Raw genomic sequence first — 14,428 nt, 5'->3', positions numbered from 1 at the left:
TGTGTGCTGGACAGTCTGAACAGTTTAACGCAGTCACAGTCTAGCCGACTTCGCATGTGCTGTACAATCTGAGCTGTATTTAACCCAGCAACAGAAAGATTGTAAACAAGGACAGATCCTTCAGAAGGAAAATTCCACATTCCGCCCCTGGTCCTTAGAAACGGGCCCCGCAATGCTTCAGTGGAGGTCTGTCTGGCAGCAACAACACTTTGAAAAGCTGCTATCTGGCATCTGCGCAGGAGTGCACGATAACAATCCCTACGTTATCTCGCCCTGTTCGTTAATGTCACAGCTTAAGGGCTTGCTCTTCCACTTGCAATGAGGCTTGTATGTCGAATTGTTCGTAGTTTAGTCAACACCGGCATTTGTGGTCTTGGAACGCGTTCAAAATACGTGTTGTGTCCTGTCGGCGTTCTTGTGTGGCTTGTCTTTTGTTTTTCTGTGTGAAAATGACAGCATCACACTGTGGCTGCTAGGCATGATAACAAAATGCGAGGCATGTTGAGCAGTAGCTGAAACAATTCCCCTTTTCACGCCTTGATTCGCCTATTTTAATTTCTTGTTGATATATTATTTTTGGGGATGCTGAAATTGTGAAGGCCACGTTTTGTGGTGCACACGAGTGTGGAGCACCAATTAAAGATAAATTAGTCATTCATTTGTACACACGGTGTATATCAAGCAAGGAATACACTCCGAATGGGCCGGCCAAATTCGTGATTATCGTACTGTGACACAAAAGCTTCCAGGCAAGGCTCCATTGACTTGAGCCATCTGGCTATCTCACACAACCCTTGGCTACACAGTGCCTCACTCAGCGATCAACTGTGGTGTTGAAGGCCAGCTATTTAACACATCAGAACAACAAGTACTGCTATCAACCAGACCCTTCTCGTGCCTTGTTTCTGTGCCGCCCAAGAATGCCTCTTATCTCTCCCCTCCGCTTGTTGGTTTAAGCCAGACAGCCCATATGCCCGCATTCTCCCTGTAATACACCATTGTGGGGCCGGAGCTGCTTTGACGGAGAGGTCACAGTTGAGAGATGGAGGGGTAAACTTAGCCCTGTACTTGGGTGACATTGGGCTTTCACATTCGTAAAACATCATTTGCATTTGTTCCACCAGCCATGTTTTTTTTTTTACAGGACATGCATGCCATACTAAACAGGATGTCCAACTGGTCTGGTGAGCCTAATCTGTTGCGAGGTGTGAGATAATGTGTATGTACATGGGTATGTGCGTGAGTATATATTGGTAACCATGATGTTGTGACAAAATGTCTTGTGATTGGGCTGTAAACTAATTTCCCCACAGGGACAAATAAGGTATCAAGTAAAGTAATAACAAATGTACTGCAAGTAAACTAAATGGAGAGTGTAGATTAGAGCATTGAAGTCGCTTTGGATAAAAGCGTCTGCTAAATTCACAAATGTAAATGAGTATTTTGGTTGAAGTCAAAAAGTTATATTCAAACTTTCTTTTTAGATATGTTCCTACAACACCGAACAAATGTATTTCTAAATATTGTCTATAGCCTTTAGAAGTGGTGGCATATCAAATGTAAATTAAATAAATATTGAAATAAACCACACTCTAATCACTTGGTTAAATCATGATTAGCACCTCCATTCATGTCTCATTATTTATTCTAGGTCTAGTAATTTACACTCAGTGTGTTCAATCACAACGCGTGTATTCCCATCTCTAATATTCTTTGTTGTCAGAGAAAGGCTTTAAATGAAGAGTATAAGTGCGATGTAATTACAATTCCGAGGGTTTCACGAAATCCAATATTACAATGAATGTTATTTTATTTGCTTGTAATCTTTCTCAGTCAGGCTAATAGGCATTTTCTGGGGCAAGCTTGGGGCTTTGCAGTGACAAAGCATCTTTAAATGGAATGGCTGCTCTGTTCTGCTCTTCCCCGCTCTCTCCCCCTCTCTCTCTCTCCCTCCCTCCCTCTCTTTCTCTCCCTCCCTCTCTCCCTCTCTCTCTCTCCCTCTCTCTCTCTCTCTCGCCCCTCTCTCTCTCTCTCTCTCTCTCTCTCTCTCTCTCTCTCTCTCTCTCCCTCCCTCCCTCTCTCCCTCTCTCTCTCTTTCTCTCTCTCTCTCTCTCTCTCTCTCTCTCTCTCTCTCTCTCTCCCTCCCTCTCTTCTTTTGTCTTTGATTTTCTGGCAGAGAGCTTGACAGTTAGGCAGACACGGGAGATTTGTCAGCTTGTGATCTACCAGCGCCTCTGACAAATGAGTGACTTCAGCCGAGCCGGTTGAGGTACGGTTCTTCTCCCTGCTCATCTGGAATCCTGATGAGAGCTTCGGGAAGCCTGTGAACAAGACAGACGACTGAACTGCACAAGACAAAACTGGGCTGCAGATCCTACCAGATTAACTCTGTGGTTGTAGTGCAGTAGTGGAGAAATGAGCAAGCGTTTAGTGGGGATAAAATGTGTTTTTTACAACCGATAATAACACAAATCATGTGGCAACAATAACCATTGCTATTATCATTGTACGGTACAAAAACGACGGGAGATAGTACACCAACAAAACAGCTTCATGTTGCACTTGTGACCTTGATTTTGTTGCATGGTGCTGTGCACTATTGTAGTTGATGTGTTGTAGCACTGTAGGCGAAATACTGTTTACTGTGCCTGGTGGATGAGATGCTTTGTGCTGTGCCTAGTATAAAGGCCGTTCCTTGACTCTGGCCATCAAAATACTGTTAGAATGATACACTTCTGATCCTTGCTTTTCTGCTGTACTGTATACGTGCACTATTTGTATGTCGCCTTTGATTATAGTGTATTCTGAATGAATTAAATGTCAAATCTAAATGAATAGAGTGCATGATGCAATATTGTATTATGTAATGTTTCTTAAGACATGTATAGGACTGCATCATTTGTCAAATAAAATAGACCAGATTCCCATTTATTTGGAGGAATAATTGCATGTAGTCACATTGGGTCAATCTTTATTATAGTGGAGTCAAGTGCCTTGCCAACCAATTGTTTGGCATCGATTGTATGGATCATTTGAGACATTTAGTGCCATGACAGACAATGGCAAACATGACATGTCAATGCCCTCAGCATTAACAATTGCTTGGAGAAAAGTATTAACAGACTAATGGCTCAATATTGCTTACTTGAGTTCCTTTCTGTAATCCTTCTCCGAACGCCAGTGTCAATAGAAAATGATTTCTATTGATCCTGGACATTGTCATCCAACCCATCTGACAGCCACTGGGTGGTATACAGCACACATCAACACCCCAGTCCTCCTGTCTATTCCAGCCCTGATTGCCTGATGAGAATAATGATTCATGCGAAGAACAAGCACTACCCCTTGTGGCAAGGTCTGCCCTGTGCACTACGGGTAATGACACCTCCAGCTGCCGCTGTGCACATACTGATACGTTAACCTTGTGATAACATGCTAATTTCTGATTAATGTTGCACTAATTAGACACAGCTTTTCACAGTTAGTTAAGAGGACATCCTCCAGCAATTAGACCAAGCCAGGGAGATAATTTCCTAGGGGCAGAGAAGAGAGGTTTCCCTTGCTCTCCTTTCAGTCCCATTTGGAAACGTTATTATGTATTTCTTGTCCTTGCATTTAATTACTTTTAAATTCAAATTTTGTTTTATGTATCACATTGCCACAAGTCATGTTTTCATCCAATTGGGATAGGCTATTGATTGACAGCATCTGAGTTTATTTATTTTTTACAGTTGGTTTAAAATTGCTTTCACAAATTTGATTCAATGTTCTATTCCCATATAAATATGTATTCTCACTCCATCAATTGTTGTTGCATTACGACAAAATGACATTATTTTAGGGTAATGTGTGATTTGGCGTACATGTATATATTCAATGTTTGTGTGTGAGTGCACGTACCTGCATCATGCATAGGTAGTGGGTGTGAGCATGCGTGTCAGCGTGTGCACCACTCTGCTCTCCAGACAGACAGCTAACAATGAGAAATGAATGCATTAGTGATGAGAGGCCCCCTGAACTCATCAGCCTCTTCTTTGCACATTAATAATGCACTGGCAGGAGGGAAGAGGAAAAGCAGAGATTAGCCCTGCATTAAGGACTCTTGCTGTTTTCTATCACACAGAAATGCTTTGGTGTTTCTTAAACAGGGAAGATTAGTCCATTCGTAATTGAAGTTTATCAAATAATTTTCTCAAAGTGGGGTTACAAGTGCAGTGGCTCCCAGAGCTATGTAATGTATTTACCGTCTGAATCATTTAGATTGATGTGGAAGAAATTGAGGTTCTATAGCCTAATATTTCATGTTAGGAACATTACCGCAAATATTTTTTTGGAGTGAACGTTACTTATTTAGATGAAGCGTTGTTTGTGTGCAGTGTTTGAAACAACACTGCACTAGAACCAGTCTAGAACCAGTCTGCCCACCTCCCCATCCTTGTTTCTCTGACCCGGTGTTTGTCACCCATCCAAGGCGATGACAACCATAGTCCAACATCAGATAGCCATGAGGGCACAAACTAGACATGCATGGAGATTAAAGAGTCTGTCAATGGCATATCTAGGGCAGACAGGAAGAGAGACTTTCATGGACCTGGGACCCTCAGGGACCCGCCGTCCAATCGGAAGAGTGAGGCAGCGGTGAGCTGACTGCTCGCCTGCTAACGGACATCACAGCTGTCTGCAGACAAGCAGGTTCCCCTGGTGACACTTCTGTCACAGGCCTGTCACCCCCCCCCCCCCCGCCCTCGTCTCACACACACACACACACAGAAATGTGTTGTGTTGGAATACACAGCACACACACCAAACATCTTTTTTTTGCACATGGGCAGAAATAGCAATGTGCAATGTACAGTTATCAAGTATACTCAACTTTCTTTGCTACTGTATGTTTTTGTGGTCGTTAATGTCAAAAGAATCCAACAACTTGTTAAAGTCATTTAAGTCACTGTATAATGCAACTGCTAGTATGTTACTTAACCCTTTTAGGGTTTAGGTTGGTTGAGGGGCAGTTCTATGGGCGCATGTGAAGCCCTCTGTGACATGCTTGCGTGTAAAAAGGGCTATACAAATAAATTCGATTTGATTTGATTGTATCGTTTTCAACGTATACTACTTTAATGTATATATATGTGTTACTGTTAATGTTAATCAGAGTTCTAAACAAAAGCAATCGACTGCGATCTATTCGTCTCTTTCTACAAGTAGGGAAAGTCTTTTATTCTCTCGCTCCTCCTCCATCAGCTGATGTCTGTAAATACCTTTGGTTGCCAGGAAGTGCATGAGTGTGTTGAGTGGATGGAAAATGAAGGGACGAAACGTCCGTAAGCAATAACATCGGACACAAGCATTCTCGAAGGTATAGAAACACTATGTATTAACATGTTTGTGGTGCCTTGTCCTTCTCATCTATGGCGTTTTAGCACTTTTTTTTCCAAACGTTTTTGATTGCTTGCTTGCAAGCTGGGGTTAGCTTTAAAAACGCTAGCTAGCTAGCTTTTTGCTAGCCTTGTTTATTTTGAACGAAGTTGTTTTTCTCGTCACCACGACATGCGGTTTCAGCTGCTATTTGTTGGAACGAATAGTTGGTGTTTATGTTTCATACAATTGTTTGTTGTTTGTTACGACAAATAAGATTAAATAGTTACTTCAACTAGTGTGAGCTTATTTGACGTTGACATTTCTCCCAGACACATTGAGTGCTTACTTCATTGTTGTTAGCCAGTTAGTTAGCTAGCCTAGTTAGCTGTCAATGGCTAACTGATTATCCTACCTTGCTACGCTAATTTAAACTAACTGTATTCTCCTTAAATGCATACAGTTAATGTCGTGCTTAACTTATTTGTTCTTTGTGAAAATTCAATGACTAGGTTTGGATTATGGAGAATCAAGGAAGGGGTCGACCATGGGGGAAGTTGATAAGGGTAGACTCAAGCTGTGAATCTGAAGTGTTGCTTGTCAACAGAGAATGCACTGTTGGACGAAGAAAAGGTAAAAAATATACTTTATCACTTGCCCTGTCTTTGTTGTTTTGATCGTAATGCTATGAACACTTTTGGTGGGTTAACATCCTCTGTGTGCAAAATATTTGTTTAAAAAATAAAATTGTAATAACATGTTTATTTTTCTAGATATTTTCAAATGTGTTCATGTTAAATTGACAAAAGACCATATAGACAGAAGCCAGACACTCTAAGTCTCTCAGGCAGTTGAATTGACGGGGCACAATGCCTTCTTTAGTTTGACAAACGTAGACACCCCCTTCGATGATAACAAAGGCGTCTATTGAGAACATGTGTGTAGAATATTAAGTAGTTTTTTTTTTGTATGGATTTTGCCCAAGGAGTGGTTGCATCTCCCAAAGTTGTCTGTGTTGGCGGCTCTATTATATTGAGCATGTGAAGTCTGCTTTGCAATGCAGAGACTGGCCTTAATTAGGCCTGTCTGCTATGCAGCCCTTAAAAGCACAGTAAAGAAAGGAGTGAACCATTCTATTAGCATATAATCAGATATCTAATGTGATATTCAAATTCCCACACAGCTATAGTTAGGCCTTTTCTATGAAACTTATCAAGTGTAAATTTAGTCATTTAGCAAATATTTGTAATGTTACAAACAAATGCTTCACACCCATATATTTTTTTATGTTTAACTATGATTTCTCTTCCTGATGACAATTCTCTGTTTTTAGGGTGTGATCTTTCGTTTCCTGCAAACAAACTGGTTTCAGGGGATCATTGCAAGATTGTGCAAGATGAGAAGTCAGGGTTGGCGTGGCTGGAAGACATGAGGTAGGCGGTGACTTTTGTCTTATCAACCTAGTGGAGTAATAACCAACATTTAAGGTTCAAATGTCTGATCTCAGCGTCGACCATTAGCCACACGACAATCTGAGAACAGGCATGCCTTCATGCCTCCTGAATGTATACTGTGATTCACTATTGCTCCGTTGTTAAACAGAACAATTCATATTGTTTGAGGGCACGTTTTTTTTAAATTTGTTAATTGGCTGTGGATTTCACAGTGGATTTAACATACCGGTTGCCACACAGTAACCTAATTGACAGTGTAAACCAACCAGCTGGCAGATAATGAGGGGAAATGGCAGTAACGGGTAATTAAAAAGACTTGTGTTTTGCCGTGCACCGAGTCAGCAAGGTGAAAAGCAGCCTTGTGCTAGCTGTGTTTTATCTGCACACCAATATCACAGCTCATTGGACACAGTGATTGGAGGAAGTAGTACGATTGGCTCGCGCCTACCGCTTGTAATCCAGCGGAGTCGCTCTGCAAGTGCGACAACAACGCGATACTGTCAAGCCTCCCCAGCTGATCATTAACGTGTTAGCTATACGTCCAGGTTGCGACACAGCCATGACGCTACCCTCAGAATATATACATGTAATGCAAAGAGTCGGTCATTACCACCACTGAAACCGCGACTTAATCAGTTGTTTCGATGAGTCGCGTGAGAGATTGCGATAACAGCCTGTAGATTTGGCATTAACATCGCTATGATTGCAGCCCACTACCCCTTAGTGTCTCCCATGCCCGTGGTGTCCAAGGCTGTTCAGAGACGTCCACCACAGGCGAGTGAATGAGTGCTGTGTTTGTGCTATTCCCGCCCCATCCAGCACCAATGGTACGGTGATCAACATGTCCAAGCTGGTGAAGAAGCAGAGCCACATGCTGCAGAGTGGTGATGTCATCTACTTTGTCTACAGGAAGACTGAGCCTGAGCAAAGTGAGTCTGGAGATAAAGGTCATACTGTTCTTGTTGTTACTACGCCGTAAGCGCTGTGTACTACAAACACACATCAGTAATACTTGGAGATTTTTTTTCTTTTTTTTGCATTTTACTAATGGCACTTTTCTGTCTTTTTATTTTTGTATTACTTGCCAAATATGATGATATAGCTACACCAACTTGTGTAAAACGAGTTTGGTCCAAGATTGCAGTGTTTGTTAACCCTTTGAAAGTTTTATCATATCCCCTCTAAAATAATCAAATCTCTTTCCCCTGCAGATATTGCTTACGTTTACCAGTCCTTAAAACCCGAGCTGGCAGTTTCACACGACACCAGTCGTAAGTTTCACTCTGATAAGTAAACCTGACATTCACCCACTTCCCGCATTTAGCTGAGTCACCTCTCCGTCTTCCCCCAGTAGTTGGTGCCAGTGGAGGAGCCCCAGCCCTGGGATCTTCTCCTCCTCTCCCCCCAGCCACAGGCCTGTCAGTGGAGCCTCTCCTCCTCAGAGCCCCTGGGCCCCATCGAGCGGAGGAGCCCCAGCCCTCCACCTCCACCTTCCACCTCCCCGCTGGCCCTCATGGTGAGGTCCAGGGGGAGAGCGCCAGCTGTCATCCACCAGGCTGTAAAGACGTCTCAGGCCCCGCCCCTCCCCGGCAGGGGGGCCTGGAGGAGCCAGAGTGCAAGAGGAGGAAGATAGACGCTGGTTAGTGTGCTTGGCTGCACTTAGCTGGGCTATAAACCAAAAAAACGCATCTCCAAATGTGTAATCGTTTATGGTTCGACTTTAATATATGGGTTTGGTTAAGTGTCTTTGAGTTTATGAACTGTACATCAGGAACTTCTGGATTCAAACAAATGGTGAAAATGCATTACGGATGTTTACTTTGGGGGGTCTCTTATTGACGCTTGAGACATAGACATAGAGCATATGGCTGGGAGCTAGCCATACGCTTAAACCTAGCGCTAGTCACGCGGTCTTTAATGAATTAAAGATGTTCTCCATCTTGTCTGTATCCACTGCGACCAAGCAATGCTGTTATTGTTACACTGGAGTATTCCCCATGCCTGGTATCTGAGATGTGGTTACTTTTCCATGTGGCTTATAAATACAGACCGTTCCTCGCCTCTGACCACCGAAATGCTGTACATCCGATCCTTGGATCTTCTGTGGTACATTCTAAATGCGCTATTTAAAAGCCTCTTTGGGATAAAAGTGTCTGCTGAATGAATGAAATGTGGCGTAAAGCCCTTTTTCATGGACGGAGGCTATCAGTTGTGAAATGTCCCCCCCCCCGCCCGTGGTCTTGAAGTAGGACGTGACACGGCGTTGTTCTTTTTCTAGATGCGGTTTCGGACTTGGCCTCGCCTCACACCTCCAGTACCGAGGCCCTGGCTCCTGCCAAGGGCTCCCTCAGGGACCTCCTGGGAAAACAACCCAAGGAGGGGACCAAGACCGACAAGATGGAGGAGTCTCTCACCTGTATCATCTGCCAGGACTTGCTGCACGACTGTGTCAGGTAGCTACCACCCTCCGGAATATTCCGGACGTCGCTTTTTATCGACAGAGCTGGGTTTAAGCTCTTGAGGCACAAATGTTTAGCATTAGCGCCGTTAGCCCCCAGCCGCTAGCTCCAACCCCTCGTGTGTGCTTGTTTCCCGCCAGCCTGCAGCCCTGCATGCACACCTTCTGCGCAGCCTGCTACTCGGGGTGGATGGAGCGCTCGTCGCTCTGCCCCACCTGCCGCTGCCCCGTGGAGAGGCTCCGCAAGAACCACATCCTCAACAACCTGGTGGAGGCCTACCTCACCCAGCACCCAGGTCAGACGCCGAGACAGGCCCCGTCGATGACGCTTCACACGGGGATGGGGGAGGGGGAAGATGGATATGTGGAGGTTGATGCCAGAGATGTGGTGTGGCCGTGTGGGTGTTCACAGAGAAGTGCCGCTGCGAGGAGGACCTGAAGAGCATGGACAGCCGGAACAAGATCACCCAGGACATGCTGCAGCCCAAGATCGAGCGCTCCTTCTCCGACGAAGAGGGCAGCTCCGATTATCTGTTCGAGCTGTCCGACAACGACAGCGACACTTCTGATATCAGGTCAGCTCCGTCTGTGTGTGTGTGTGCGCGTGCTTGCGACCGTGTTTATCCTCGCGTTTTTTGCCGTCACCATTTTCATCCGACGTTCCCGTTTTGTCTTTGGTCAGCGGTCAGCCGTTTGCGATGTGCAGACAGTGTCTAGGCTACAGGGCGGACGGCAATCAGGGGCTGTGGGCCACTGGAATAGCATCTCCCCTGTTCCCCTCTGCCGCCCTGTTCCCCTCTGCCCCCCTGTTCCCCCCCGCCCCCCTGGCCCCACCACCCCCCCCAGCACAGCCAGCCCCCCCAGGTCCTGCGGAGGGAGCTGGGAAGCCTGCTGGAGAAGGTCCATCCACCTCTTCTGAGATGCCCACAGGTATCGACACCCACCGACTCTTACTGGACCATCCCACTGTATTTGTACTGTCCTTTCATCACTCTCCACTGCACGCACATTCTGTGGCGTTGGCGACTGCACATTAACTATTCTTAGGACTTGTGTGTACGTCATGGAACTTTCAAACTCTGTACTAGTAGGGTCAGAAGGCTGAGTGGTTAGGGAGTCGAGCTATTAATCAGAAGGTTGTTGGTTTGATTCCCGGGCAGTGCCAAATGACGTTGTGTCCATGGGCAAGGCACTTCACCCTACTTGCCTGCTATGTCCCTGTACTTACTGTAAGTGGCTCTGGATAAGAGCATCTGCTAAATGACTAAATGTAAGTGTCCTACACCTCTCTGTGTGTGTGTGTGCGTGCAGCTCCTTCTCAAGGGTACTCGTGCCCGCTCCAGGGCCGCCATGTCATCTGCACCTGCTGCCTGCAGCCCATGCCAGACCGCCGAGCAGAGCTCATTGGACATCAGCTCTCTGCGCAGCAATGTGAGTGGCCCGCAGGCCTGTCAGTCAATCTGTGGGACCAATGCCGTGTCTGATGAATGTGCTGACGGGGGTCGGGTTTCCCCTGTGTGTTGGGTGTCTGGCAGGCATGGCGTGCCAGCGACCTTTCTGCCACATGTACTGGGGCTGCCGGAGGATCGGCTGTCAAGGGTGCTTGGCCCGCTTCAGCGGTACGTGGGGTCGTCGCCTTGTCTCCGTAGCGACCCTATATCCCCAAAAGCATCATAGGATAACCATATGTAGACGAGCGCCTAACCGTTTGTGTTTATCTCTTCCTCTGACCATGTTTCGGTGTGTGGGCTTGTCTCGGCGCTGATCCGTATTGTGGTTTCCACAGAGCTCAACCTCACAGACAAGTGTCTGGATGGCGTTCTCAACAGCAATAACTACGAGTCCGAGATCCTCCAGGTAAACCCCTCGAGCTGTGAGTGTGGGGGTCAGATGGCTGAGTGGCTAGGGAGTCGGGCTAGTAATCAGAAGGTTGTTGGTTTGATTCTCGGCTGTGCCAAATGATGTTGTGTCCTTGGGCAAGGCACTTCACCCTACTTGCCTCGGGGAGAATGTCTCTATACTTATGGTACTGGATAAGAGCGTCTGTTAAATGAGTAAATGTCTGTGGGCTGAGCACCCGAAGAAAGAGGTTTGCTCCATCAGTACACCCCTTTTGAAATCGCAATGACTGTCATTTATAATCTGGAACCTATGAACCTATGACCATCTGGCAGTTTTACCTAAGGGTTCTGAGAACCCAGTGTGTTTTTCAACGTTGTTCCTCCTGCCACAGAACTACCTTGCTGCCAGAGGGATGACCTGGAGGAGCCTGCTTCAGGAGGGCCTGGACGGCCTGCAGCAAGGAAGCTATTACCTCTCGGGTGAGTCTGCGACATCTGCAGCCTTCAGCCTCCTACGCTGAGGTCACTGTGGAGCCTCACGGGAGACCTCCCCCTTGAGAAGCCCCCTTCATCTCAGCCCCTCTTCCCCCCCCCCCCCCGTCCCAGATTACCGCATCAACGCCAGCGCTGTGCTGTGTTTCTGCTGTGGCCTGAGGGCCTTCAAGGAGCTGGCTTACAAATACAGACAGAACATCCCTGCTGCTGAGCTCCCAGGTACACACACACACACACACTGTCACACACACACACACACTGTCACACACACACACACACTGTCACACACACACACACACACACACTGTCACACACACACACACACACACACACACTGTCACACACACACACACACACACACACTGTCACACACACACACACACTGTCACACACACACACACACACACACACACTGTCACACACACACACACACTGTCACACACACACACACACACACTGTCACACACACACACACACACACTGTCACACACACACACACTGTCACACACACACACACACACACTGTCACACACACACACACTGTCACACACACACACACACACACTGTCACACACACACACACACACACACACTGTCACACACACACACACACACACACACTGTCACACACACACACACACACTGTCACACACACACACACACACACACACTGTCACACACACACACACACTGTCACACACACACACACACACACACTGTCACACACACACACACACACACACACTGTCACACACAAAGGAACACACCAACACATACCTCCACCCACACACACCAATCGGTATCGGAGGATCACCTAAAGACTGTATATGATCTAGAACTGTTCATATCAAAATCGGAACTGATGTTGATATGCGTTCCTTCTCAGTTGCTGTCACATCTCGTCCTGACTGCTATTGGGGGCGTAACTGCCGTACTCAGGTGAAGGCGCACCATGCCATGTGAGTTACTACACCACAGCTTCTCCGTCTCCAGTAACGTGGGCATGTTTTGGGTTGCGTGTCACTAAAGTTGCCACTAGAGGGCGCCGCCGTCTCTGCGGTTTAATTTTATTTCATTTTTTTATCCCCACGTCAAGTGAAATTCAGCCACCCCTGCATGACAGTACTCCCAATTCCCTCCCAGATAATATATACGATATGGCATGTGCCTATATTTTCAGCGATTTGAGATTTGTCTTTTATTTATTATTCCTTTGTATATATTTTTTTTCCTCGAAGGAAATTTAACCACATCTGTGAACAGACCCGCTTCAAGAGCTGAACAGCCCTGGGGTCGTCCCCTCCCCCCACAGGAGCGCCACAGACACAGGACATCCTATCGCTCTGTCACTCAATAGGAAGAGGATGTTTCTATTGTTCCCACTCCTCACATGGGCACATGTCCTGGGGAAGGACTTCTCTGTTACACCTGTCATACAGTAGATCTCCTGGGGAAGGACATCTCTGTTACACCTGTCATACAGTAGATCTTCTAGTTGCAGGTTACATACATGTATATAGGATGCACTGGCTTATTGCAGAAATCACAATCAATATTTGTTGGAGACTGGTTAGGGTTTGCTTAAGTTTTGTGTGTGTGTGTGGGGGGGGGGGGGTTCAGGGGGGAAGTGGAATAATAGTATGCACTCTTGGCGCTACTCCTCTCTACCCAGCAGATAAGTATCTCTAGAGGACCATAGTGGCCCTGCATTCCATTGGTCAGGTCCACAGCTACATATGAGACTGGATTTGATCTATTTTATCTTCTTTATATTCTACTGGGAACGGTAGAACAAGTCAGGAAATCGGAACAGACTCGTACCATAGTGTTCTGCATGATAACACAGCCATCTTGTGACAATACAAGGATCATATATATATATATATATATATATATATATATATATATATATATAATTAATAAGTTGTTTTTATTCGATTTCCTTGTGCCTAAATAGTTAGCTCTTGAAACAATGTAGATTTCTATTGAACGTGGTTTGTCGTCTTGGGAAAGGATGTGTGTTTTTCATTAGAATTTAGTGCTTCCCAACTCAACTGTCAAAATGCAACAACAAAAACCATGAATCGTACTGCTCACATACACAGTATTCAGACATAAGAAAAAACTTTTGTTCTCTCTCCCTGAACCCGGACTGACGCAGTAAAAGCTGTGTGTTTCTGTAAGATTTCTATGCATAAACAGACTTTGACTTGGGAGTTGGTTGCAATTCACAAATATAGCAGCTCGACTCTGCGAGACACCTGCTGCTTCATCGCCGCAAGGCCGTTGGCTCGCCACCGAGTGGGATACCCACGGTGTCTGTCAGATCTAAAAAGGGACTTACGCTCATGATCGGGGGGGGGGGGGGTGTGGGGGCTCTTACGGGTCTTCTAAGGTGACAAGGACTTCTCAGCGAGAGTTAAAGAAACGATATATCCGTCACGCCCGCCGCGTAATAGATTCTATCCGAGTGAAACGGTTGTATAGGGTTTCTTTTCCTTGGGAGGGAGGGGGGGGGGGGGGGGGGGTCATGGTGAACGGGTTGAAACGGTGTGGCGCTCCCTGACCTGAGGAGGGCCCTCTGTCGATGCTTTGCTCTGGATAATCAACTCAAAGCTGATTTAAAGTAGTGCTTAAGGATGCTTTCCCAGACGTGGTCGTGAATAAGCGGTTGTAATGTTTACAGGCTGGTCTACAGGCGAAAAGGAGACGTTGGGTCAACTGCATTTGCTAGGTTTTGTGGTGTTAGTACAGTGTGTCAACACCTTTTTATTGGTAGTTTCGTAGGTCCGAGTCCCAAATGTTCAGGAAGTCTGGTGCCC

At 46.0% G+C, this 14,428-nt stretch overlaps 1 protein-coding gene across 2 annotated transcripts; it reads left to right on the top strand.

Moving 5' to 3' along the window:
* The first annotated feature begins 5,252 nt into the window (after nucleotides 1-5,252).
* On the top strand, nucleotides 5,253-13,495 carry chfr (checkpoint with forkhead and ring finger domains, E3 ubiquitin protein ligase). 2 transcript variants are annotated; one of them, XM_047015758.1, is made up of 17 exons: nucleotides 5,253-5,359; nucleotides 5,871-5,991; nucleotides 6,692-6,791; nucleotides 7,632-7,741; nucleotides 8,024-8,083; nucleotides 8,167-8,451; nucleotides 9,091-9,265; nucleotides 9,412-9,566; nucleotides 9,683-9,845; nucleotides 9,953-10,200; nucleotides 10,582-10,701; nucleotides 10,806-10,889; nucleotides 11,057-11,127; nucleotides 11,504-11,591; nucleotides 11,718-11,825; nucleotides 12,493-12,565; nucleotides 12,845-13,495. In XM_047015758.1, the coding sequence occupies exons 2-17, from the start codon at nucleotides 5,880-5,882 to the stop codon at nucleotides 12,885-12,887; spliced, it is 1,995 nt and encodes a 664-aa protein (XP_046871714.1). In that variant the 5' UTR covers nucleotides 5,253-5,359; nucleotides 5,871-5,879; the 3' UTR covers nucleotides 12,888-13,495. The 2 variants fall into 2 exon arrangements, with proteins under 2 accessions (XP_046871714.1, XP_046871713.1); XM_047015757.1 differs by having other exon boundaries at nucleotides 8,164-8,451.
* The last annotated feature ends 933 nt before the right edge of the window (nucleotides 13,496-14,428 follow it).

The sequence above is a fragment of the Hypomesus transpacificus genome, unplaced genomic scaffold, assembly GCF_021917145.1.
Source record: "Hypomesus transpacificus isolate Combined female unplaced genomic scaffold, fHypTra1 scaffold_31, whole genome shotgun sequence".
NCBI lineage: Eukaryota > Metazoa > Chordata > Actinopteri > Osmeriformes > Osmeridae > Hypomesus > Hypomesus transpacificus.
Note: the sequence above shows the minus strand (reverse complement) of the source record. Positions and strands in the feature narration are given on the sequence as shown.

Bases quoted from the DNA above. Each gene is read 5' to 3' on its own strand.
- chfr (XM_047015757.1), top strand. From the start codon at position 5,880: ATGGAGAATCAAGGAAGGGGTCGACCATGGGGGAAGTTGATAAGGGTA. The intron at 7,742-8,023 runs GTGAGTCTGGAG...TTTCCCCTGCAG, and splicing joins GAAGACTGAGCCTGAGCAAA to ATATTGCTTACGTTTACCAG. The intron at 9,846-9,952 runs GTCAGCTCCGTC...GTCTTTGGTCAG, and splicing joins AGCGACACTTCTGATATCAG to CGGTCAGCCGTTTGCGATGT.